This window comes from Poecilia reticulata, linkage group LG14 (assembly GCF_000633615.1).
Source record: "Poecilia reticulata strain Guanapo linkage group LG14, Guppy_female_1.0+MT, whole genome shotgun sequence".
Classification (NCBI taxonomy): domain Eukaryota; kingdom Metazoa; phylum Chordata; class Actinopteri; order Cyprinodontiformes; family Poeciliidae; genus Poecilia; species Poecilia reticulata.
In genome coordinates, this window is record NC_024344.1 from 3370317 (window position 1) to 3395421 (window position 25105).

Sequence of the window (25105 nt, forward strand, 5' to 3'; positions counted from 1 at the left end):
ATAATTMTCTTCATGGACCAAAAAAAATGTCCAATTAAGGACTGGGTTTGCAAATTAGCCTGTGCCTGTAACACATACATACAAACAACAATTGCTTTGTTTTTAACATGTAACATTGTTTACTGTKCTATCCTTGATGAAGTAAACTTGAATTGAATTTAATCGGATTGATGCAGAAAAACTTTGGGTAAAAAAGAGGGACCTAAATGGGGCCTAGATGTGCAATTTAAAAAGATTTTCTCCATGTCTCGTTTTACTTCCACTTAACAAATRTGCACAAATTTGTGTTAAGCACATGAAATCCCATTAAAATGCATTGAAGTTTGTACTCGGAGCCAAAGCAGTGTAAAAAAAAAAAAAACCCACAGCAATTCTTTCACATTTATTTAGAGTAAACATATGAATGGCGGAAACTCCACTAATGTCGTCCTATCCCAAAATAAAACCAAATTTATTTGAAGTGCAAAAACAGAATTAACTTTACGGACCAGAATAGTGTTTAATMTTTGCTTAGTATCACCACAGAGACCCAGAATGAAGCAGAGCCAGTCCCATTTGTTAATGTGAAACTGAGCCACTGCAGTATAACAGCAGGAGGGCTCCCTTGACATTCAAGAACACAAGGGTAAGTATTTTGGCATGTCCTCATCAGGACAGCAAACAGCTTCTCACAAAACATGACAGCAGATGTGTCAAAATGCATAATCTTCACCATCACCAGAGCAAACACTTGGTGCCCTAAAGAAGACCGCTTTTTTTCTCTCTCTCTCTTAAAGTGCACTTCTCCTTTGTTGAGTCTCCTCCTGCTTCTCTTTATTTTTTCCTCCTTCATTCCTCTCCCAGTCACCTTGTAACCATGTGAACCCTCTTTTCTTTACTTCTGGGATGAAGCACAAGAGGAGGACTGCGCAGTTGCTGAGAGATAGAAAGAGGGAAGAAGGGAAGGGAGGACAGAATAGGAGATAGTGAGGAAAGAGAAGACAGGAAGGGGGGAAGCTTAGAAAACAGCAAAGAGAGAGACTGAGAGGAGGGGGGTTGGTGGATGTAGCTCAAGCTGTGGGCCGGGGGGTGAGCTACCTAACCCGGGCTGCTCCGCCGAAACATCCATGGGTGGCTGTGTCGGGAGCCACCACGACTCTTCGGGCAGCCTAAACGAGAACTCGGACGGCACTGGAGGTAACTTAGCGGGGTCTTATGGTTTAGTAAGCGGAAGGTTTGGCTGTTTGATGGGCTTCCCCCCTGCAGGCTTTCTGCATGCTGTCCTGGCTGGAGGTCTCCTTCCCTGCCATTATAATATCCGGAGCCAGACCGGAGCCTCAGACGGGCTCGGTGTCTCCGTCCACGCAGCGGGATTTAAACCGAGGAGAAGGCACTCTGCCAGCTTCTTTACTCTGCAAACTAAACCCTGTTCAGCACCCTGCGATGTCTCCCTTTGTTCTTTGCTGTTGACTGAGCTAGCCGGCTAAAACGGAGCTAGTTAGCTTGCTAGCTGCTGTATATACAACAAATATGGGTCACAGTAATCGGGGGCATGCAGAGAAGCCCTCTGAAGTGGTTCAGTGTGATTTAAATTGGGCACCAACTCAAGCTCCCATTAGCTASATTTAGGGAAACTCTTTTGCCTTTTTTTTTAAGAGCAAATGAATAATGGTTTGAACTTTAAAGTAAAGAGAATGAAGGAGGTGTCCACAACGTATTGCAACAGTTTATTATTAAAGAGAGTGTTTGTTTTTAGCACCATACACATCTGTCGTAGTGAGTGCAGTACTCCATGCACAGTGATGAATAAGTAGTAACCACTAAAGCATGACCGAAGCTGACTTTAGGTTGGAGGTTGATGTAGTAACGAGTTCAGTGAAGCTGTGGGAAGTTTGTGGGATAGTTTCCTGGTTTGCTGTATGAGAGGAGGGGATCCACAGCCAGCCTTTGAGCTATTTTAATTACAGACTGGGACACCGATCTGGGAAAAGAGGGGGAGGAGGCTGAGCACTTAGAGATGCACAGATAAAGCTTGATTTCCTTCCTGTATGTCTTCCTCTTTGCTTCTGCATCTCTATTAACAGCTGCTAGGCTTCTCTTTGCTTAGCTAAATGTGACATCTTCAACTTCTGCTTTGTACTTGACACCTTCAGAACTGGCGGCAGAGAGCATATGTGCCATGAGCTGTGAAAGCTTATTCACACCCTTCCACTTTTTTATTTTCTGAAGTTACAAAGATAAACTTCATTGCATTTTGAGTATATGTGGCAGACGAACACAAAGTTCTTTTGCAACCTCCAGCTCCATCCATCTTCCCATTTTGCTCCCCTGAAGAAAAGCATCTTCACAGCATAATGCAGCCAACACCATGTTTCATAGTGAGGCTTGGTTATGATGTACGACCTAGCCCGTTTGTTGTGTTTCTTTGGTATTTATCAGACTGTTTCTATTATTTTCCATTCACTCCACCAGTTTGCACTAATTTGTTTTGGTCTGTCACATAAAACTCCAATAAAATACATCCAGGTTTTTGGTTGTATTGTGACAAAAGGTGTGCAAATGCCATTCCGGGACTGAACAATTTGCTCTAAGCAAATAGGACATCTTTGTCATTTGTTATAAAGCTAGTGAAAAACAACCAAGTCAAATAGGATTCGAAGATACATTTCTGAGATACAGTCATAAAACTGAACTGGAAAGTGGGCTAATACAAAAGCACTGATTGTGCTTTGCTTCAAATCCAAAAATGCCTCCCCCAAAACTCCATGAAGCTCCCTTGTTTAATTTTAGTTGATACCTAATTGTGCCCCTCCTGATGCTGTTACTATAGAAATAAAACCATGGAGTATATTTGAGGACGTTGCAGATTGTTTTTTCCCATTAGAGCTATTCCAAACCATTTGAAAAAGTGGTGTCTGACATTACAACAACAAAAAGTTAAATAATGTACACTATTGCAGTTGTGTTCTTGTTAGTGATTAATCCACTTTTTATTCACTCTTTTATTAATATTTCCATTACTGGAGGTCCAACTGGCCAAATATATTATTATTATTTCCTATCAAAGCTTCAAATGCATGGAAAACAACATATTTTACTTTGCTGAATATTGTATCAAAGCAGTGCGACTCTCATATTGCAGACACTGATACAGCACTGATGAATGGTATTCCATATATTGTGCAGCTCTATGATCTATCATATCAGTTTTGGTATATAGCATTTTAAATTATAGAATGCCGTTCACTCAGTATTCATATTTAAGTCCCCTTTGATAACCCGTACTGCCATTTCATACACACACGTTTCCATTTTGTAAAATAACCCAGACGACTCAAACTCCAGTCCTTCATTTTCAGTGTCCTGCAACTTTTATATGTGTCTCTGCTTCAGCTCAACTGGATCAAATAATGAGGCCATTAGCAGGACTCTGTGGAACATGGTTGCTTGCTGAGGAAGTAATTGAGACATTTGATTCAGGTGTGTTGGACCAGAACACATTAAGATGTAGCAAGAAGCCAACCTTTGAGGACTGGAGATTGAGCCAGTAATCAGTTCCATATCCGTCTACTTAAAACAGGCTTTGTACGTGTATTGTCTTTGTAAGTGTGATATGATTAGTGCAAATTGTCCAAAGAGTTAGGTTTTATATTTTTTGCAGTTTTGGATGTTTTGTACCAACCATGTGCTGATACTATCTGATGTGGTTGTATAACCAGTTACTGTGGTTTGATTAGGTCATGTTTCATAATAGTCAACATCCCCAGTTGGGATCAGAGCCAAATTGAATGAATATAGAGTGTAATAGCAGAATTTCAGATAAGAATATACTGTTAAACTAGACTATACAAGACTGTTGATTATTTTATGACAATTTATCTTCGTAATTCCGAAAGTACTTAACTGAAATATGCTGCTCAAAAAAATAAAGGGAACACTTCAGTGTTCACTTAAATGTTAAAATGTTCCCTTTATTTTTTGAGCAGTGTAAAAGAAAAAAAACTTACAACACCAAGGTTTCAGTGGCACAAAGTGATAATGTGTAGAATTGAACTGGTTACACACATCTGATAAAGGTGTAAATTGACTCAAAGGCAACATGTTGTGCTGTTTTGACTCATGAACTGAAAGTGAGCCACCAAATGAAATTCTCCTTTGGGCTCTGTCGGGTAGAAGGAAGTCCCAGAATTATTTAACTTCATCAAAGTAACTCAAACAGCTGCATAAAGAATATTTTGTTATCCAACTGCTTTCCTTTCTAAAACCATATCCAGTTTTGTGGATGATGCATGTAAGTTAAACTATTAATTCTGCAGAACCTTTAGTAGCTGAACGTAAAGGGTCAGGCAGTTTGAGGCCTTGTTTACTATGAGCAGTCTGAAGTTGAACGTGTTATTTGATCAGAGTACATGTGTACCAGCAGTAGGTGGAACTCAACACCTTGATCCTCTTCTCTTTTCTGTTGTATACTTGGATGCACACGCGCACGCACACACACACACACACACACACACACACACACACACACACACACACACACACGCACTGTCCTGTACCTGTGTCGTGTTTGGTGGTGATCCAGATGGTGTTATTCATCAGCCATTCTGCTGCAGATGGAGCTCTGTTTGCGGCAATTATCCTAACATTTTAACTGGGTTTGGAACGTATCGTTCTTAGCTTCTGGCTGCATGCTCCACATCACTAATGGTGTATAACGTGTTCAATCGGTCTGCAACGCTCAGCTGAGTACCGGAGCAAAAGAGAAAAGCGATTCGTTATTTTCCAGTGCCGTGATAAAAACGTATCAGGGTTTTTTTTTTTCTCTTAAATGTTTCAACTCATCAAATTATTTTTAATATCAGACAAGAGAACCTGAGTAAATGCAAAATTAAGTTTTAAAATGAGGATTATATTTATTACAATGATGGGCGAAACTTGTACAGACCAATTTATAAAAAGATAATCACTTTCTTTTCAAATCACTTGAAAAGAACTTGACAAAAAAAAAAACGGGGCAGATTGCAGACAAAGTCATTGATTTCTGGAAAAGATGACAAAACGATTTCTTGGGCTTAACGACAGCGAGACCCATTACACACAATTAGTGAGACCTTCCCAGAAACAACGAGCCCACAAAACATACTTTTATCAGTTTACAAACGCAGCTGCATCAGTGCAGCACTAATGGGCTTCCGTTAGGTCTGTCTTGCTGCAAAAAAAGGATCTATGAGGGAGTTGCAAAGCTAAAACTACCAAGAAAAAAAAACAGTCAAGGTCCGTCTCACATTTGCCAAAAAACATTTTTTATGATTCCTAAATCTTTAGACTGATGAGAAACAAGGTGAATTTTGTGAAAATGCATCTTGTTCTGGCATAAAACTATCAAAGCTTTTCAGGAAAAATAATGCTTCACTGTATGAAAGGGATTGTGACTATAACCTCAGGAAGACAAATCCACGTCTGAAAGGCTCAAAACAATTACACAACGGTTATAGAGAAGGGTTGGACATTTAGTGCATTAATCATTTATTGTGATAAACTTTTTGCAAAAATTTTGATTTATTGTTGTCACAATGAATTTCAACTAATGATGTTTAAAATCCCCCAAGATCCATTTGTATCATTGGGATTGATAATTTTTACAAATTTTCCATAGTTTTTTCATTGAGAGCATCAATAAATATCAGTAAATTTGAAAATATGATTAAATGCAGTTACTGTGATACAAAATACTACACTATGTGGCTGGAGGCTTATTACACATTTTTAAGAGCAGTATTTGTGACCATTCAGTCACCTAAAGTTACCTAAAAGAAGTAATAAATAGTTCCTCTCCTCCTCCTACCTTCTGTCCGTCTGGTTTTCTGATCTCTCTTCCTGTCTAATCCCTCTCTCGTCTCCTTGCCTTCAGTGGCTCTAGGCCGTAACCAGCCCCTGAAGAGAGAGCGACCTAAATGGAAAAGTGACTACCCGATGACAGAGGGCCAGCTGCGCAGCAAAAGAGATGAGTTCTGGGATACGGCGCCAGCATTCGAGGGCCGGAAGGAGATCTGGGATGCGCTGCGAGCTGCGGCCAGTGCCTTTGAGAGTAATGACCACCTACTGGCTCAGGCCATCCTTGACGGGGCCAGCATCACACTGCCACACGGTAAAACACTTTCTGCATGCTAAAATATTATGACCACACAGTTTTTAGAAAAGACGATTGACATCCTTAAAAAGGAGAGTAGTTAAGAGGCTGTATGCAAACATAGACGTGCTATTGCTGGAAAGTTGAGTGAAAGGAAAAAGTGATAGAAAAAGCAGTGGGAATAACTACAACCTTAAGGGGAAGGTTGTTAGTTAGGCCTCGTTTTGCATGAATTACTGCTTTAATTATTGAGGCCACATGCTGAACAAAGCATGGAAATATGTTACAGGACGTTGCATATTACTGATGAAGTACCACAAGTATTGAAAATCCTTTAATTTAGTCTTATGTAATGTCCTATCTTTCTATTCAACAGAATGTTGGGTTTATATTACCTGTGAGAAATAAAATTCAAAATTAAATGAATTAAACACTTATAAATACTTAATCTGTTAACAGGAATTTCTCATTTTTAACTTACTTACTGTTATAACTTTTCAGTGATATTGTATTTGATCAAACCTTAGTCTGACATAGTAACTTCATTTCAACATTAAAGTAGTTCTGAAAAGCTTTGACATGACTTTCTTCAGCCAGCCAGACAACAGTCGCCGCTGGGTTATGCTGCAACCATAAATAGGTTGTATGTCAAAACAGAGAACCTATGTGAGCAGCACAGCTTCCAAAGGAAGTGTGTTTTAGTTTCAGGTTTCATCTGATGAAGTACCACAAACAGGAAGTATATGTCGCCACGTATTGTTAGTTAATTTCTGCTTTGGTGAGCTGCTTTTGCACAGCTCTTTTTGCATCATTATGACTTATTGGTTTTTTTTATGCTTGTTTTTTAACAGAGCAGTTTACACATGTAAATTATTCAGTACTTTAAATTAGTTTAAATCCTCCAAATGAATCTTGGGGAACACATTTTCAGAGTGTATGCGCTACAGAGTGAATCAATAAATAAGAAATGAAAATAGCTGTTTTTAGCCTCATGTGAATGGAATTAAATTTATTAAAAAGACCAGCTGCTATCAATATACATTCTCATTTGACATGAAAACTGCGACAAACGTTTTTTTGTTGTTGTTAAAGCATACAGTATCAACGTCCTGTTATTTTCTGTGTAGAGCCCTCAATGGGGCTCTTTTCTTGTTAGATTTATGACTGTCATATTTAATGTTTGCACTGTAAAATCCTGTGTTAATTTTAATACAGGAACTTGTAGTTCTTTTCCCCCCACCTTGATAATAATTATACCATCTGTTTCAGTAAGATTTGCATAGGAACCCAGGAAAACCTTAGCAAATACGTAATGCAGGTCTCCATAAACTGAAAAAAATGTGTTTGGTGTATCTAATTGGAATGGGAAGCGATAAACCGAGTGGGAAATTCCACAGAGCAGAGTGGAATTCAGTTTAATTACTAACCAATTCCCAACTAAGGGCTGTGTGATAAAGTGGGGGTAATATATTAACTTTGCTTCTGGTAACAAGGTGCAATTCAATTTAGTTTATTGCAGTTTAATTCAATTTTATTATAATTCAATTATAAAGCTCAGTGTTGACTCTATATTACAAAAACTCTTGAATTAGTTTCAAGTTCTATTCTTCCTGTAGATTGGTGAAAATAGAAACGTATACAAGATGAGGTGGCCAGGAATCTGCTGTGTGGAAGAAAACCCAGTTAATGACATCAGCATTTAATGTATTCATATATAGAGAGTGAGGGGATTAGAGGCAGCAGAGTGGAAAGGTGCCGAGTTCATATTGAACATCCTCAAGCAGTTTAATATTATTGCAGCAGAGCTGGAGTAATTGCTAAAGGTCACCTTAGACAGTCCCAACTATAAGATTTTAACCATTTCTATGCTAAATCAGACATTATTGCTAAAAGTAAAGAAGTTATTGAACATGCATGCTCAATTTCATTCATTATATGCAAGGAGCCGGTTGCTGTACTTTTAAATTTAGTTGTAAATGTTACAAATAAATTTTGCACATTTTGAAGACTGGAGAAATGAAACTTGCTTTAGATACGAGTTAGAAAACATATCCAACCTAAAAATATTTTTCAGGATCTCAGTAATTTAGAGGCCAAAATATGGCATTTAGTGTAAGTAAACAAAATGTTATCTCCAAAAATTGCTCTTGTACTTGTTCACTTTTCCACATGTTGTGTATGAAAACCTTAATCCAAACTGTATAAAATTAATCTCTTTCCTCAATGTGGAAAAAAAAGTTTTCAAATTTATTATAAATAACGGAACAAGACGACCACTTTGTCGATCCACCTTTGGCACTAATAACCGTGTCAAATCTTTTTGAATAATGCCACCAGCTGAGCTCACCTATCTTTAGACAGTTTGGCCCATTCCTCTTTGCAGTTCTTCTCCAGCTTCATCTGGTTGGATGGGATTCGTCTGTGCAGATGTTTTCAGATGTCTACAGACGTTTCCAATCTGATTCAAGTCTGGACTCTGGCTTGGCCACTCCAGAACCTTCACAGAGGTTCTGAAGCCTCTCCTTCCAGGTCTTAGCCTGGTCATGGTCCTGCTGAAAAAATTCAGCAAAGCATCACCATAGCATTACCCTGCCACCACCATGCTTCATGGATGGTATTGGCCTGATGATGTTTTCTCCAAACATGCCGCCTGGCATCTTTTTTTTTCTCCTCATTTCTACCTGCCGTACTTGGAGGGCGAACAAGCTAACTGCTTTACAACAGCACTATTCAGGAAGTGCAACCTCAAAGGATGAAAGCATAAAACTCAAAGCATAAACATCAAAACATAATCATATTTGTTATATAGCCCTTTTGGTCCGAGGTGCCGTTCAGTTTGTGTAAGTCACTCATCTTGGATCATGCTTCCTCCTTTACGTTTGACCCACTGAAGAAGGCCACGTTGAAGTTTCACTTCAATTTTCAGGTTTTTATACCTAAGTACTTCAACTTCCGCCTGGAAATTTATCAAATCCCTAACAATAAATTTGGCTCTGGTTTAGCTCTTTGCGTGTGCGTCACTCCCCATTAATCCTTATGCATATCATCTAATGAGTCATGTTTCCTCAGCTGGGGATAGACATGTTTTTTTTCTTTCCTTGGTAAGATCCCGTTTCTGTTGTGGGCATCGAATGTTGTAATGTTTTCCATGGTATCCTGCGATGGGTTTCACAAATCTTGTTTCATTGTGACTAACTGTGAAGGTGTCTGACTGACAGAGAGAGACAAAAAAAAAAAACAAATTCTTATAATGTCAAAAATATAAATTGCTATTTTTTTTCTTATTTTATTTTATTGGTTTGGTGTAAATTTGGGTAACTAAATGAGTGGAGTTACTTTTTTATATTTTGTCCTCATTAGCTTGCCAGAAAGCAATACACTGCCTGACATATGAAACACCTTCGCCTAAATGGAATGAGACTTCATATTAGATACGTGTAATGTTTTTTTTTGTTTGTTTTTTTGTAAATGCAGTGCTTTCTTACTCTGTTCCTCTTGGTAGTTTGGGAGGCCAGATCAGATCCTGCTGGGCTGCAGCTGTGAATTCCCCACACTTGACATCACTGTTTCACTCAATCCACCACGCAAATCAGGAAACACTTCTGTCTTTACAAGCTCTTCACCCCTTTACTGTTGTATTTAACTAGAAGTCATAGGAGATGACTGAAAACTGAGCTGTGTAATTTCTTTTTTCAATGCTATTTTTAGCCTTTCGCACCAAATAAATCAGCATTTGGTTCTGACCTTGCTTAACTAGATATTTTCAGTCTTTTTTTATGTGCTCCTCTGCAAGAAGGAAAAGAGATATTGATCTGAAACTGATTTTCTTTAATTGCAATAATAAAATAATTGAAAAAAGAACTGTAAAACATTTACACACCAGCATAGCTTTTCATTTCATCTGCTTATAATACTCAACCATTAAACGCGTGAAATGAATAGCAGCTGTTATAAAAACATTCTCAAATGCATTCTCTTTTTTACAGTTCCTTCTTTTGCCTAAACTTGTTACTGCCTACAGTCATGTGGGATGGCATAAATATGACTTTTCAAAAAATAAGGAAGGTGCAAAGCTTTTATTTTAAGCATTATACTTGTGCAGTACAGTTGCATGTAAAGGTATTCCTGTTTTTTTATTTGTTCACAAACACAGACTTATTTCGATTTTACATAACAGACCAACACAGGTAAATGATGTGACTTTTTTAAATTTCTTATTCAGCTCATTGAGATTGGATGAATAGCTCCAACAAATATCAATATGATATATTCTGTATTGGATCCACCACTTGTCTGCTGGATATTTTATAACTTCTTTTCAACATTTGCTTCCTTTTGGCCACATTTCTCTAAAGGCAGAAGTGTAGGCTGCACTTTCACACCTGATCTTTGAGCCTTTGTAGCTCCCCCAGAGTTTCAAACCATTGACAATCAGCACTCGCTATCAATATATTCCTTCACTTTTTAATTCCTTGTTGCAGCGAGTATGCAGTGAGTAATGGTTACCAGTTTTTGGACGTTCCTCCAACATGTCCACAACATTTTATGCTGTGCAAGCTAAACAATCCTCTTATGTTTAGCACACATTTCTGTTGGTTCTTTACTGCTTCTCTGATTTGTTCTCAACTTTCCCAGTCTGCCATTTTGTTTGGTCCAGATTTTTTTTCTCGGGGCACGAGTGTATAAAAATAGATTCCATACCATCTATATTTGTACTTTGTTCAAAAATACAGAATATTTGTTAGTTTTTTTTCCCTTGCAGTTTCCAATTATTTCCTACTTTGTTTTGGTCTACTTTCTGTTTCGTCTGTAAAGCTACGCTAATTATCAGGTAAAGCAGCCCCGTGTGTTCTATCTATATGTGCATGAGTCTCCGCTCCACCTGTATGCACACACCTTCCGCGCACTTCGCCGCCATTCTCTCTGAACCAGCCACTAGGCAGCATCTCCGGGTGGAGAAGGGCTGTCCTATTCCAGGCATYGCGCCATTTATTTAAGGATGTTTATTGATCCCCTGAAGAACGATAGGAAGTGAAAATGTTGCGCAACACAAATAATCACCCGGSAGAAACACGGTGTGCTTGATAGTAAAAGATAATTTAACAAAGCTTCAAGGCAGATAATTTSCCTCTAGGAATTTTAATTATCGAGGTACTCAAATCATTTTAGGAATAGTTACAACCCTAAAGATGCCGTAMGAAAGTCCAAGTTCTTAGATCAAATATCACTAGTGCTGAAAAATAATCCACAGAATACCTTCTTTTGACGCTGACTGAGTGGTCAGAAAACTCGAGGTTTTTTTTTTTTTCTTACATCTTAATCTGTTTTTGATTTGTAGTCCAGCTTACTTCCCCAGCCACTGGATGCSTTTCCAGCCTTTTCACAGAAAGTGATGTTGGTAAAAAGTAGCAGATGTTGCACTGAGCAAAACGGACAGCAGGCTACATGCTTTCACAAATGGTTTCTGTCTGTCTGTTATCTGTTTGTCATCCAGTTTCTACTAAAAACCGGATGACAAAAGTCTTCAGTTTGGAACACTGGTTTCAAACTGCCCTTATTAGGACAATTTTGTACAAAGACTTCATAATTAATTTTATTTGTTATTGGATATGTAAAATATCTTCCAAGTTAAATGTTTTTTTTTAGAATTTAAAGTGTATTGTTAGTTGATAATGTGTTCTTGCATTTTTATGCCATTACCATTATATTAATTGAAAATGGTCTCAAAACAACATTATGGCTTATCAGAATAATTTCTGTGACAATTTTTTGTCCAAATAAATTGTGTTTCTGTGACAAGCCCAGCTGTGTGTACTTACTTGTATAACTAAGTAAGCATGACTTTCAGAATATCATTTATTCAGCTTCAAATTAKTTTTTTTGTATCTGATTTCATGTGAAGTGCAGTTGGGAATCGTAAGGAATTTCTTAGAAATGATTCATRAATGTCACTTTTGTTCTTAACAGAGGAAGTTATTTTTACTTAGTCCAGCAAAGTGACTCATCATATATTGCAGTAGAGTTTTAGTACAAACCTGTGTGACACAGCCTGGCATTTATTCCCATTGTGGTTGGAACCACATGAAATTTCATCTTTTTTTGTTGACACCGCAGTCGTTTCCAAATGAGTCGATCTGGGTCAACGCGATGACATCGATACGCTGCCAAACACTTCGTGGTGAGAGAGAACCATCACCTGTGGGCATGACCAGAKAACCGGAGCGTTTCCACGTTTTATCAACTCTTCAAATGGCTACTTCTTTATTTTTTATTTATTTTGGCAAGCCACTTTGCGTGAACGTGTCTTCTTGAACAATGTAATCAAATAAACAAACACTGATTGAGGGAAGTTAAGTTTCTGTGTCACTGCAGCTTCATGCACGCCACAATGGTAAACATCTGATGCTGCACAGGTTGAAAGAGTTCTGTCTGCAGTGGAAAATAACACAGATTAGCGCCGTGCCAAGTAAAACTTTACTATGCAATGGAAACATGTTGTGTGCCTGAGGATTATTTAGCTTTACGAGCTAAGAAGATTTCAACTGCTTCTGCGCAGAACGAATAGAGTGACATTTGCCTACAGTGTTTTCCAGGTCTCGTTAGTATGGAGAAAATGAATTATGGAGAGCATGTGTTTCCAAAATGTTTTCTCTGTTGCATTTCCAGAAGGATAAAACTCTGATTATATTTCGAACGGTGGAAACARTGTTTTCAACTAAACCGTCTCCAGCTCTATTTTGATGCTGTTGCTGTCTCACCACCAATTTACTGCTGAAAAAAAGCTTTTATCAGGGTCTGATGGTGGGCTTATAATGAGAGCCATGCTTAAAGCTCCAGAGTTGCCTCAATAAAAGGTGAAATAAAAACACCTTCAGCATTTAGTAACAAGTTGAAGCTCTATGTTTGCAAAACACTTAGCCTTTTAGTGTTTTGCAGGTTCCTTGTCTCCATCTTTCCATCCACTCYGATTAGGTTCACTATTCCCACTGAAGAACACCATCCCCACAGAATGATGCTACCTCTACCATGTAGTGCAATGGGGTTGGTGTGTTCACAGCGATTTTTTTTTATTTTTTATGTCACACATATTGTTGCATGTTTGCCAAATGTTTTCATTTTTTATTCTCATTTAACCAGAAAACCTTCTGCCACATGTTTACTGTGTCTGCTACATGGTTTGTGACAAACTACAAGCAGGACTTCTTCTTCTTATCCTTCTTCCATAAAAACCAGACGTGGGGAAAGTGTYGGCTTCTTCTCCTCTTTGTTCTCGCTCAATTTTTGTCGTTCATCAACTTTTYGATGGTTTGTTTTAATTCTGTTTATCAAAAATAAAATACCTGAAAAACAATATTGGTACCAAAGCATGAATGTAACTTCAGTAATTTGTTAGAATAGTTTAGCAGCAACAGGAAGGATCAAATTAGATAGGTTATCTTTCTTGTTTTAAGTGTTTGTGTGTTGYCATTGGATACTTGAATGAAGCTTAATCTCTGTCAGAATATCTGCTGGAAATCTTTTCTAAAACTGTTGTGCAAAACATGGGTGCAGATTTTGTGTCACAGTCTGGAAATTTTGAATGCAGAAACGTTTTACAACGTCTTCAAATAATCCAAGTGTGTTTACGGTGCTGAATCACGGCGCTGATGTTAATAGCAGCCAGTTTCCCGGTGCGTTCTGGTTACAGACGAGCTCCGGCTGTTGGCCACGTCAYCACTCAGTCGAGCTCTTTTTCTGCCCCTCACTCCTACACGGAGCTGGTCAAACATTTCCCTGGTCCTGGTCTTACTCTGACGCCTCCTCTCTGACTGCATCTGCACCACCGAGAGCAGAGTCCTGTGGTCTTGTCTGCTCGGTTTCAGTTACCACAGAACTCACCTTCTTTCTCGTTGGACTTTCTAAGTCATAAAACATGAGCTGTGGAGTGACCTTTTCGAAACGTAGCTCATGAAAGGTGGGCTTCTTGCAATTCAGGGGATTTTTTTTTTATTTCACATATTAATATCTAATATAAGAAGASATATTAATTTATAATATTTATATCTAATCTTTTCAGATCTTCTTGGAAAATTGGACAAGAAGGATGTGGTTGTTTGGATGTGATATTTAACTTTATTAACTTGAAATTGGAAAGGTATGGAAGAAAAAGACTGTGGTCAGAACCAAAATACAATGACTACGTTACGTCAGTGTATTGTGTAGTTGAACCCAAATGCCTGAAATCCCCCTGAGGATCGCTGGGGGTCTCCCATTTGAATAATCAGTYCTCCACACGTTTTTCTTATTGTCCCTGGTGACTTAAAACTTGACACATCACATCCAACACATGACCTTTTCCTGCTCTTACTTTCTGCTCCTTCCTTTCAGTCTTGGTTTTCTATTGAGCTCGACTCTCATTTCCCCATTTTATTGTACGACAATGGGAATTGTACGTTTTGTTAAATGGAAAAATGATTCAAATATGTTACTTTTCGTTTTTGCCATAATGAAAGCATTTGAAAGAATACCAACAGAATAAATGCGGCAAAATGTAGTTRATCACAGACGAAGCGAGCCGCATATCATTCTTCCATCAAAACAGCCACACCTGTTACTTCAGGAATCAAATAATCGTAAAACTTAAGAGGCCAACCCATTCAGTTTAACAGCTTCRTACTGGAAGCTCCCCATTTCTATTTACCCATGGATGATAAAAAAAAATTCATCATGCAGTTAATGTTTGTATTGTTGTTGTGATCCGAGTTACTGTAAGTTGTGATGAGGACTTATCACTTCCAGGACACATAACACTTGGATGTGGTTATAAAAATGGTAAATTATTACCCCAGAAGGTATTAATATCCTGTACACCATTTATTGTTGAAAGTGTATAAATAGTTGCGAAAGTGCTGCAGAAGTTGCACTGCAACAACACAAAAGCTTTCCAAGTAATTTTGGTTTAGTTTCTAGAGCAAATATCTTGACAAATATGACAAAACTTTGCAGAAGATATAGAAGCTTATTTTATGTAAATAATTCCTTAATATTAATGAAAAAGTACTTATTCCATTGGCAGTTTATTTCACTTTTTTCCCATGTTATGAGTTAATTTATCTGCCAATGAAATAAGTACTTTTTCACCAATATTAAGGAATCATTTACATAAATTAAGCCTCTATGTCTTGCTTAAAAGTTACTGTTATGTTAGTTTTTTCTTATTTTAGGTGTGCTAAAATATTTGCTCTAGAAAATAGACCAAAATTACAGGTAAGATTTTGTGTTTTTGCAGTGTGATGCTTGTGCAAAGATGGCAAATTGGGAAAAAAAAMMCAAACCTGAATATAAAGTTTTGTTTTTCTTGTTTCCGCTCCAGGCGCTCTGACCGAATGCTACGATGAGCTGGGAAATCGCTACCAGCTGCCGGTGTACTGCCTCTCTCCTCCTGTCAACATGATCGAAGAGCGCTCCGACGAGCCCGACGGGTCGGATCCGGACTCCCTGACGGCAGACCCGTCCACRGGCAGCGCCAGCGACCCCATCCCGGGAGGCGAGTGCCAGCTCCGGCTGCGGCTCTCCACGGGCCGCGATCTGCGGCTGGCGGTCCGCTCCACAGACACTGTGGGCATGATGAAGCGGCGCTTGCAGAATCAGGAGGGYGTGCCCGCCGCCACRCAGCGCTGGTTTTTCTCAGGGAGGCCGCTGACAGACAGGCTGCGCTTGGACCAACTCAACATTTCCAGGGACTACGTAGTTCAGGTGATCCTAAGCCAGCGGCCTCCACCGGAGCCTGTAACGCCACCCGGACACACAGCAGAGGCCTCTGGACCCGCGGCGGTGGAAGGAGTGTCTGCTCCGCCTCAAGAGCCAACGCCGGTGGAGAACTAATCGAAGCCAGGCCCTGCTAGTGTAAACCAATGAGGACGACAAGAGACACAGCCGAGTTAAAGGCGACTCTTCGCGTCTTCTGTGCTCTTTGATTGTTTTCGCTGAGAAGGGCTACGTTAAGGCGGAGGAGCATAAAGACATCGGAGAAAAAAAAAACTCCTTATTTTGGTTTTACACGTTGAAATTTTGACCTTTTTTGAAGTCTTTTTAACTGTTCCTATGGAAACCAAACTACGAAAAGAGATGGTTAAGGGGTTTGCTTAGCAGCTGAGAGGCCTGAAGGTCTATGTCCAAGTTCTGCTCAAGGGTCGATGAAATAAACTCCTGTTTTTCAGGCTACAGTATTAAAACCTTTTTCCAAACTTTTCTCCAGTTCAGACAGCTAAGATAAAACRAGACAATTCAGCAATCAAAAGTTTTTAAAGCATTTTAGCAAATAATGGGGATTACATCAAATCATGTTAGTCAGGGTAAATGAGACGCTTAACAACTGTGGCAAAAGTTTAGAATTGTACGTTTGCTCAGAGATTTTGTCTTTTTATATTGTGAAGAGCTAGCAGCCCGGATTTCTGGCTGCGGCTGCTGCTGGACTCCATACTTCATTCATTCACCGAACAATCAAATTAATCATTTAGGAAACCGTAAGTCGTTTCATCTTTGGCTGTATGTGTGTGTATGTGTGTGTGTGTGTAAGGCGGCTTACACGCCCAGGCCCAAAACCATACTCATTCACAGGGAAAAAGATGGACTTCAGAAACACAGCTGCATATTTTGAATAAAAATAGAATCTTTTTAATTATTTTTTGTCCAGTGTTTATATTTTTYCATTTTTCACTAACTTCTTATGCTTTATGGAAGTTGTGATGCTGTCAATTTACATTACACAGTTTGCATCAGGGAGAAATAATCTACATAGCATCTAGAATATAAAGAACATATCTGATGTGATGCCGAAATATGAGGCTTTAATTATTTCAACTTGTTTTCTAAATGTGATGTAGAAAATAAATTACATTAATTTTACTTTCCTTGCAAAGGAAGGTTTTAGTCAAGGTGGGTGAAGTTACAGTAAGTGACAAATACTAATCRACACTGGCCCAAAATCTTTAGGTCTCTCCTTGAAAGMTGAATTATAATACATGATAAATTTGTCAGAAATTCAAGGATAAATTTAAATCAACAAAAAAAATGACTTCATGAGCAAAAACATAAACTTGTTTTAGCCCAGATAGTGGCGAGAGTTAATTATGTCASAAAGTCTGCATCTCTTGAAGGACAACTTTTGTGAGGTACAAGAGGTGAATATTGCAGGARGTTGGACGCTGACCGACTCCTACCAGAGAAGACTGAACATCATCATTAAATCAGAAGGTGCTCCAATAAAGTTTTAATTTAGTTTGTTAGTTTTATTTAAAATCTATTGTACGTCATWCAAGTTTCCTCAAACAGTTTTTTCCATACRGTGATAACTGTGGGCAGGAAATATATGCTGCAGTGGTCAGTATCACAGCTGTTCGGAAGAAGCCTCTGACTGACTCTGCTGTTGTCTGACAGTTTAATGAAGAGGAAGCTCAGGCTTGTCTGTAATGTTCCAGAGAAGAACTAGCTTTCTTTGTCATTTTGTTCATCTTTTTTAAAGCCACTGGTTATGATGCTGCCACCATAATAAATAATTACATTTTATTTCAGGGGATTTCCTCAGTCTGACCTCCAGTGGACTCCTGACCTACAATTTGGGATCTACTGTATTAAGCAATAGTAAATAAAATGTTATTTTCTCCTTATTTTTCCAATTTTCTTAAAATTTTAGTTTCATTTACTTACTTTTTCCTGTGAGAACATGAATATATTCCTTCTAAAATCTCACTGATCCAGAGATGTTATAGAGGAAGATATATACGGTTCTACTTACACATAAACGTCCACTTATTGTTGGCATTATCATAATAGATTTGGTCTTTTGATAAATGTTTGAGTTTCATGATACTTTCACCACCATGCTTGACAGTTGTTAAAATATTTGACTTGTATAAACACACTTCTTGCATATTTTCGCCAAAGAGCTCAATTTTGACTTTGTCTTGAGATTTTCTTTGTTCATTTGGAGCAGACCGATGTTGAGCTTGAAGGTGTCGATGTAACGGGGGTTATTTTTAGTCATCGGCCTCTCGGCTGATGTTGAACGAGAACTTGCTTCACTGTGGACAATAACTGGTGTTATTGAGGCGACAGGTTGGGTCAGATGTTTCCCATTTGGGCAGATTTTGGTGTTCCAACAAAAACTGACCTCCTCTACAGATATCAACAGTGTTTGGATAGATAAAGCTGGTCAACATTAATCAAATCAATCAATCAAATTTTATTTGTATAGCACATTTCAGCAGCAAGGCATTTCAAAGTGCTTTAYATAATTAAAATAAAAACAGCATGTGACAGTGAATAAACAGAAAGACAAAGAGAATTTTTTTTAAAGAAAAAGAAAATAAAAAAAAGGTTAAAAAAAGATAAAAACATTAAAACCCACACCCCCGACTTCAGTTAAACGTCTCACACCTCAGAGTTTTAGTTAAGACGCCATTTAACAAGAATTCATGTTAAATGAATCCTTGTTAAATCTTAGCTAAAACCTCAGAGTTTTAGTTAATATGTCATTTAACAAGGATTCTCACACCCCTAGATATAGATTCGTTTAACTGGGATGTTTTCCGGGGGGGCTTTACATAGACAGTGTGAAAGAGAAATAAAAAGAAGTTAATAACTAGATGAAAGGTAAAGATAAAAACATTAAAAACATCAAAGACATCAAAACCTGCACTCTAAACCTAATTTAGCCATAAGCAACTCTAAACAGGTGGGTTTTAAGTTGAGATTTAAAGGCCCTCAGGATTAAACGGCTGCCACGACTCAGACCTGTTGCATATTTGTGGACTCCATTAATTTTGGCGTACATAGAGGTCAAATATCCATCCAGATTTCACAAAAAGCATTTGGTAGACATTAAAACATAAAAAATAATTATTATTGAGAGAGTATGTTATGGCTGCATGCAAAGGATTACACTCTGTCTAGGTTAGAGGCAGATGATGGCAGACAATAATGAATGCAGTGTTCAAACTCGTCCAACTAAAAATTGAAAGCAGAATTGGGACATTTTTTGGAGGGAGTACGAAACAAAAGGCACAAGTTTGCTTTGGGGAAAGATTTGCTTTTGTCCACAAAGAGAAAGGACACCTCTCTTCCTTCAGCAGAGGGAATATATCAAAGCTTCCCTTTTTCGTTTTGTTTTCTCTTATATTAGAAACTGCACTGATGAGTCAAAGGGAAAAGGTTTTGGCAATTCTTTTCAGAGGGATAAATTAAGAGAAAGTGAGAGTTAGAAATGATATAGTTTCAAACCACTTCCCTCCTACTACAGTCATCTGTCACCTTTTTGTTCAGAGGCTGATGAGATTTTAAAAGAAACTTCTGCAGCTAAGTCGAAGGTTTATTTATAAGAAGTGGTCTCATTACAGAAACTCTCACTAAATGTTAGGGGTCATATTGCAGGATGAACAGCGATGAAGAAACGACCCTTTTTATACATTAACATAAACTTGTTCTTTACATTCATCAATTCTTCTTTCCAAATCAAATCCAGGGGTTTCTCGTGATTTTTTCCAGCTAAAATGACATTTTGGAGCATTGTTTTCTTCCAAAGAAGTATTGGTTGTGTTTCAGTGTCATCAATTAAACAGCTGCATGTCTCCAGTTCCCTTTCCACGCGGTTGTCATTTGGTTGCGCTCACTTCCCCTGATATGGTCAGTGCGGCTACTCAATAATCAAACATGCAGTTTTTATGTGGAACATGAACAGGTCTTTTGTTTTAAAAGATGTGACGTCTTCCGCATGACGGTGACTTAACTGAGCTCACAACTGTCACCAGTCACACGGCAAAATGTCAAAAGTGAGACATTTGCTACTGATTAACAAAACACAAACAAACACGTGGATCTGCTTTTTGATCGACTGAATGAAGACGTGGAAACCCATCCCCTGCACACACAAACAAATGCACACACACACACACACACACACACGCAAATGCACACACACACAAATGCACACACACTCAGGGGTTTTTTTAGCCTGGTGCATAAATACTCCAGGAGCATACTGAGTGTAGACAGACAAGACACAGCCTTCCTCTGATCTGCTTTCAAGTTCAACATTTTTGGATCAAGGTAAACTACATTCATTATGTATTTATCTTAATTTGCTCTGTTATTTGACTGTATAGCATACTGCTGAATTTATTCAAAAATCAGTTGAAGGAACAAAGGTTTGCTTAAATTTAACCTAAATTTTTCATCACATAAAAAGTGTTTAATATGTATTGTTCGGTCAATATTCTCCTCAATATTCTCATTTCCAATATTTGTAAGTACTCTAATGCTGGGATTTTTAAACCCGCTGGTCCTCAGTCTGAAATCATCAGGTGAAAATATGTGTTGGATGAAAAGAAAGAAAATAAAAGTTGCATTTATGCTTTTTATTAAAGCTTAGATTTTTCTGTCCCCTCTAGATGTGATGATTTTTTCTTTGTAATTTATAAATACATTCTATTCGTAGCTACTAAACTATGAAATATTTCTGACCTAGTTTAATAACCTCACATACCTCAAAACAGCTTTTCATGTTTTTAATGTTTCCTTACAGATGCAGTTGTTGCTCCTGTTGGTTCTAAGTGCCAGCCTTTGCTTTGCCAACTCCAGCATCCACCAGCCCAGGATCCAGACTCTAATGGACAATGGTTTTTATCTCTTTTCTTTTTGGCTCGTCTCTTTTTAGCCACCCTCATGTTAAATATTAACTCATCTCTTATTTCTTTTTATGATCTCCCCAGCTGTGGTGGTACAGGTGCCACATGCTCATGGCAGCATAGTGGAAGTTTCCCTGACCTGTGGAGACTCTTATCAGGACGATGAAGTGTTTTGGAAGAAAAATGGTAAAAAAAAAATAAATAAATTGTTTGATATTTATTGCAGCTCATATCATATTTGTAGAACACCTTCACTAAGGGCTAATTCAGAGCGTAATCTTAAACAATAAAAGACACCTGATATCTTGTTGTTGTAGTAGAAGTTAACAAAGACATAGGAAGTTTACAAACCTGAGAGGAACATGACTGAGACTCTAACTTCTGGATTTCTCAGGGGAGGAAATGACGCCAGCTCTGCAGGGAAACCAGATCACCGTTTTGGTGAAAGAGATGAAAGCAGGAAACTACTCCTGTCACCTCAGCTCTAGTGGAGAATACCTGAACCACACGCTGATCCTGGTCCAGCTGGATCCAGACAACAGGACTGTCATCCTGGAGGAGAAATCCCCCGGACAAGGTGAGAGGAGAAAGGGATGACTGAGAGGGAATCACAGGTTATGGGATCCAAGAAAGATAAAAAAAATAATAGGATGGATGTCGCTGCTCTGCTAAAATAAGAATAATGGAGAGAAAGGGGTCACTGGATGGGGAGAACTGAAATAAAATTTTTTGATAAATTATTAGGTAATGTAGAGATTCTTTTAAAATGGCTTTGATCATCACAGAGTTTTATTATTGGACTATAACTTTGTAAAAAACTCAGTTTTCAAATAACCATGTCACCTACTAAGAAAAAAATAATCTCTTAACACAGAAACTGGGTGTGCCGCCTTTAGCAGAAACAACAGATAATCTGTGAAAAGATCAATCTGCATCTCCTCCATGAGAAAATGGAAAGAATGAAGGAAAAGGGGAAAAAATAGCATTTAATTTTGGCGCTGRTRTTAGGTAACAATGACCAATTAAAGAATACACATTTATTTTAAATATAGCATATAGGAACACCTAAAGCTAAACATTAGCTGGTTATTATACTGTTATTCATGGTGTTATTCTTAACACCATGCTTTGCAAAAAGAGGATCTTGAGTTTAAATCTGGGCTGGGGCTTTTCTGTGTTGTTCTCATCTTCCTGCTTAGAAAAGCAGCAGGTTAAGTCCATTATTTTGTATTATTTTTCCTGCAGGTCACATCTATTGCTCAGCACAGAATTACAAAGGCTCTTTCCACTGCACCTGGAAGAAAACGCATCACAGATCCCACGCTGCTGTGCTCCTGGTTAAGGCGCACCGGTAAGGACCGAAGTCTCTCTTCATTAGTCTCCCACTAATTTAAATAACTAGCACTTTAAATAAACTTGGTGCAATTCTTTCATAAAGGGGCTATTGTCCATTACCTGTTTTAGATAATAATTTATCCATTTGTCTTGAATCCAGTAACACGGATGAGATTTCCTGTGTGCTGGATGCTGATGGGTCAGGGGTTCAGTGCCAGGATGTCGACTGCCCTTACAAAGAGGAAACACACCAAATCCAGTTCACCGTTTACATGCACAGCTACTCTCGTCTGGAGGCCTACACAAAGTCATTCTACCTGAGAGAGATTGGTAGGTTCTCTTACAGAAATATCAGGGTTTGATGTTATGTGTTTTGCATTTAGTGATTACATATGTGATGTCTTTCTGATTTCTCATTCAGAGATTTACTTACTTTTCTTGACTTCATGTCTTCATATTGTATCCAGTGAGGCCAGAAAACCTCCCCAACCTGCACATAAGTTGTGGCCAGGTGTTCAGCTGGGATTACCCGGACACCTGGGAAAAGCCCCGCACCTACTTCAGCCTCCACTTCCAGGTCAAGGTCGTCCAGAACGGACAATCCTGCCACACCGAAAAGATCCTACTGGTAACTGAAATGCAAATGTCAATTTAGGATTCCAGTTTGGTCAAATCACTTTATGTTTAAACTGTGGTGTCAATTATTTCAGGAGCCTAAAATCACTGAAGAAACCAAGTTTGAAGTCAATATCAAATCCAAGAAGTATGTTTTCTGTGTGAGAGCTCAGGACAAATTTACCCAGGGACCGTGGAGCCCCTGGAGTGAGTACACGTAAGTGATTCACTCKACCTTCTTAAAATATAAAGAAATGTTATTGAAACTATTTTTAGTCCTAAAATAAACGGACTTTTCAGCCACTTGTTTTAATCATAATTATCGTTTCTTTTTCTCCAGAGTGAACAAAAACATCATGAACTGCCATTCCTAAAACGAAGCAAGTTGGGAAAATGTGACAACTACTTTAAAACCAGATTTTCAGTTTTTTAAGTCCTGCTAAAAGTGAATGAATGTATACATGTACAGTATTTATTCCTTTTTATTTAAGTTACTTTTATAAGTTTAGTGGRTGAAAACCTTTGTGAATTACTAAATTGAATATCGTTTCTTTTTTAAAACCAATTTTCCAAAATGTTTTTCTTTTATATTTCATAATAAAATCCAGCATCTCTATTTCTTGTGTGTRCCTTAAGTTAATGMTCTTCTTAAAAATACTCTAATATTATCTACAAATGGAAAACATTCAAAGCAACAACAGCCAACATGTGCATAGCTGGCAGAGCAAGTTCACTCAAACTTSTTCTGTACAGATAATATGAAAGTGCAACCAGAAAGGCACTGCACAAATTTAACTTAAACGAGAGGTGTGCAAGAAAGGAACTCTTTGAGGAAAACATAAAGACCAGATTAATATTTGCAMAGTGAACAAAGAACTTCTGGAAAAACATTCTTTAARCAAATAAGACCAAGGCTGAATTATTTGGAGACCAGAACAAGATTGGCAGAAAACAAATGCAACAGAAACACCACAGCAAACATAAAGTCAAAACTACAATGAGGTGTAGCTCGCCCCATATTTATATGTTACAATATCCCAGTCAAAGACCAGATAGAGAATCTGCTGCATGACTCTACATATGCAAAACTGAAACATTATGCAAACTGTAGAACATGGAGGTGGAGGTGTGATGGTTTGWTGGTCATTTGCTGCAGCAGGACCTGGTCAGCTCACCATCATAGAACTGACCGTGAATTCTACTACAACTCAGACGGTGCTGGAGACAATGAGTAAAAACGTTACATTAAAAAAAACTCATTTTAAAGCGTTAGAGGAGCAATAAGCAGCAGAGACAATTTTGGTACAAAAAAGTTTTTATGGTTAAATTTACAGGAAGTTCATAAGAAAACAAAAAGTTAGACAATGACATCATCTCATGAAATAATAAACTACACCTTCATCTATAGCTTAAAAAGACTTTTGSTAACAACTGAAATAGTCTAAATTAGACTTACATTGTTTGGTAAAATCTTTCGATACCAAAAAAAAAAAAAAAAACTCAAGCAACTGATCCTTGTTTGAATGAGTGTTTTAAAGTGTGCATGTACAAATTACACACAAAAAAGACACCCAAAACGAAAACAGAACAAACACACTTTTGGGCAAATRCACGTCAACACCCATCCGGCCTTGACCAGAGCTGCACACTTAACTCATGAATATATTATAGCAAAACATGCATTGAAGTCCATTGTAATGGTCAGTGATGTAATCAGTGTCAAAATTTGATGAATATTATTTTTTATCTCACAGTAGTTTTAGTGGTTATTGCATATTGTTGTATAGCAGTGGTCAAATCTGCTTTTGGTTTGGACCACTGCTCTAAAAAAAAAGAAAGAAAAAGAAACGGGTACAAATCAAAGTTCTTCATTACAACCAAGAGATTTTCTAGATATGCAACGTACACTRATAGCAGCTAAACCAAATGACTCCCTGCACGCTGAAAACACTTCAATACCTGTTATGAGATGTGATATTTGAGCTWTGTGAACCAGAATGGGTTCAGAAATGGGATGGACACACAGGAACATGACCTTTAATTTCCTCCAACATTTATGTAACAAAACAGATGTAAACAATTGTAGAAATCTGTAGGCCACTGTGGACTTGACTGAGTGTTATAGCCGTCCATCATGAGCTGGTCGTCACTCTGGAGTTTGTCACAATGTGAAGAAAATATTCAGACCAAGAAGACCATGCAAATATACAAAGGAGGAAGGAAGCTAGTTCTGACAGTGTTGGTGTCTGCAACATTACAGGTTAATTGGTGGTCTAAGTCCAACAGGGTTGTTTGGAGAGATGGATTTGGGTGTGTGTGTGTGTGTGTGTGTGTGTGTGTGTGTGTGTGTGTGTGTGTGTGTGTGTGTGTGTGTGTGTGTGTG

The 25105-nt window shown here is 38.1% G+C and overlaps 2 protein-coding genes across 2 annotated transcripts; both read left to right on the forward strand.

The window, feature by feature from the left end:
* Positions 1–749: 749 nt before the first annotated feature.
* Positions 750–16772, forward strand: ubtd2 (ubiquitin domain containing 2). The gene is made up of 3 exons (XM_008427478.2): positions 750–1176; positions 5891–6127; positions 15462–16772. The coding sequence occupies exons 1-3, from the start codon at positions 1107–1109 to the stop codon at positions 15971–15973; spliced, it is 819 nt and encodes a 272-aa protein (XP_008425700.1). The 5' UTR covers positions 750–1106; the 3' UTR covers positions 15974–16772.
* Positions 16773–20113: 3341 nt separating this feature from the next.
* il12bb (interleukin 12B, b) lies at positions 20114–23338 on the forward strand. The gene is made up of 9 exons (XM_008427477.1): positions 20114–20194; positions 20670–20763; positions 20857–20958; positions 21167–21349; positions 22018–22123; positions 22268–22437; positions 22575–22735; positions 22818–22939; positions 23063–23338. Exons 2-9 carry the CDS (start codon positions 20670–20672, stop codon positions 23094–23096), a joined length of 972 nt encoding a protein of 323 aa, XP_008425699.1. The 5' UTR covers positions 20114–20194; the 3' UTR covers positions 23097–23338.
* Positions 23339–25105: the final 1767 nt, after the last annotated feature.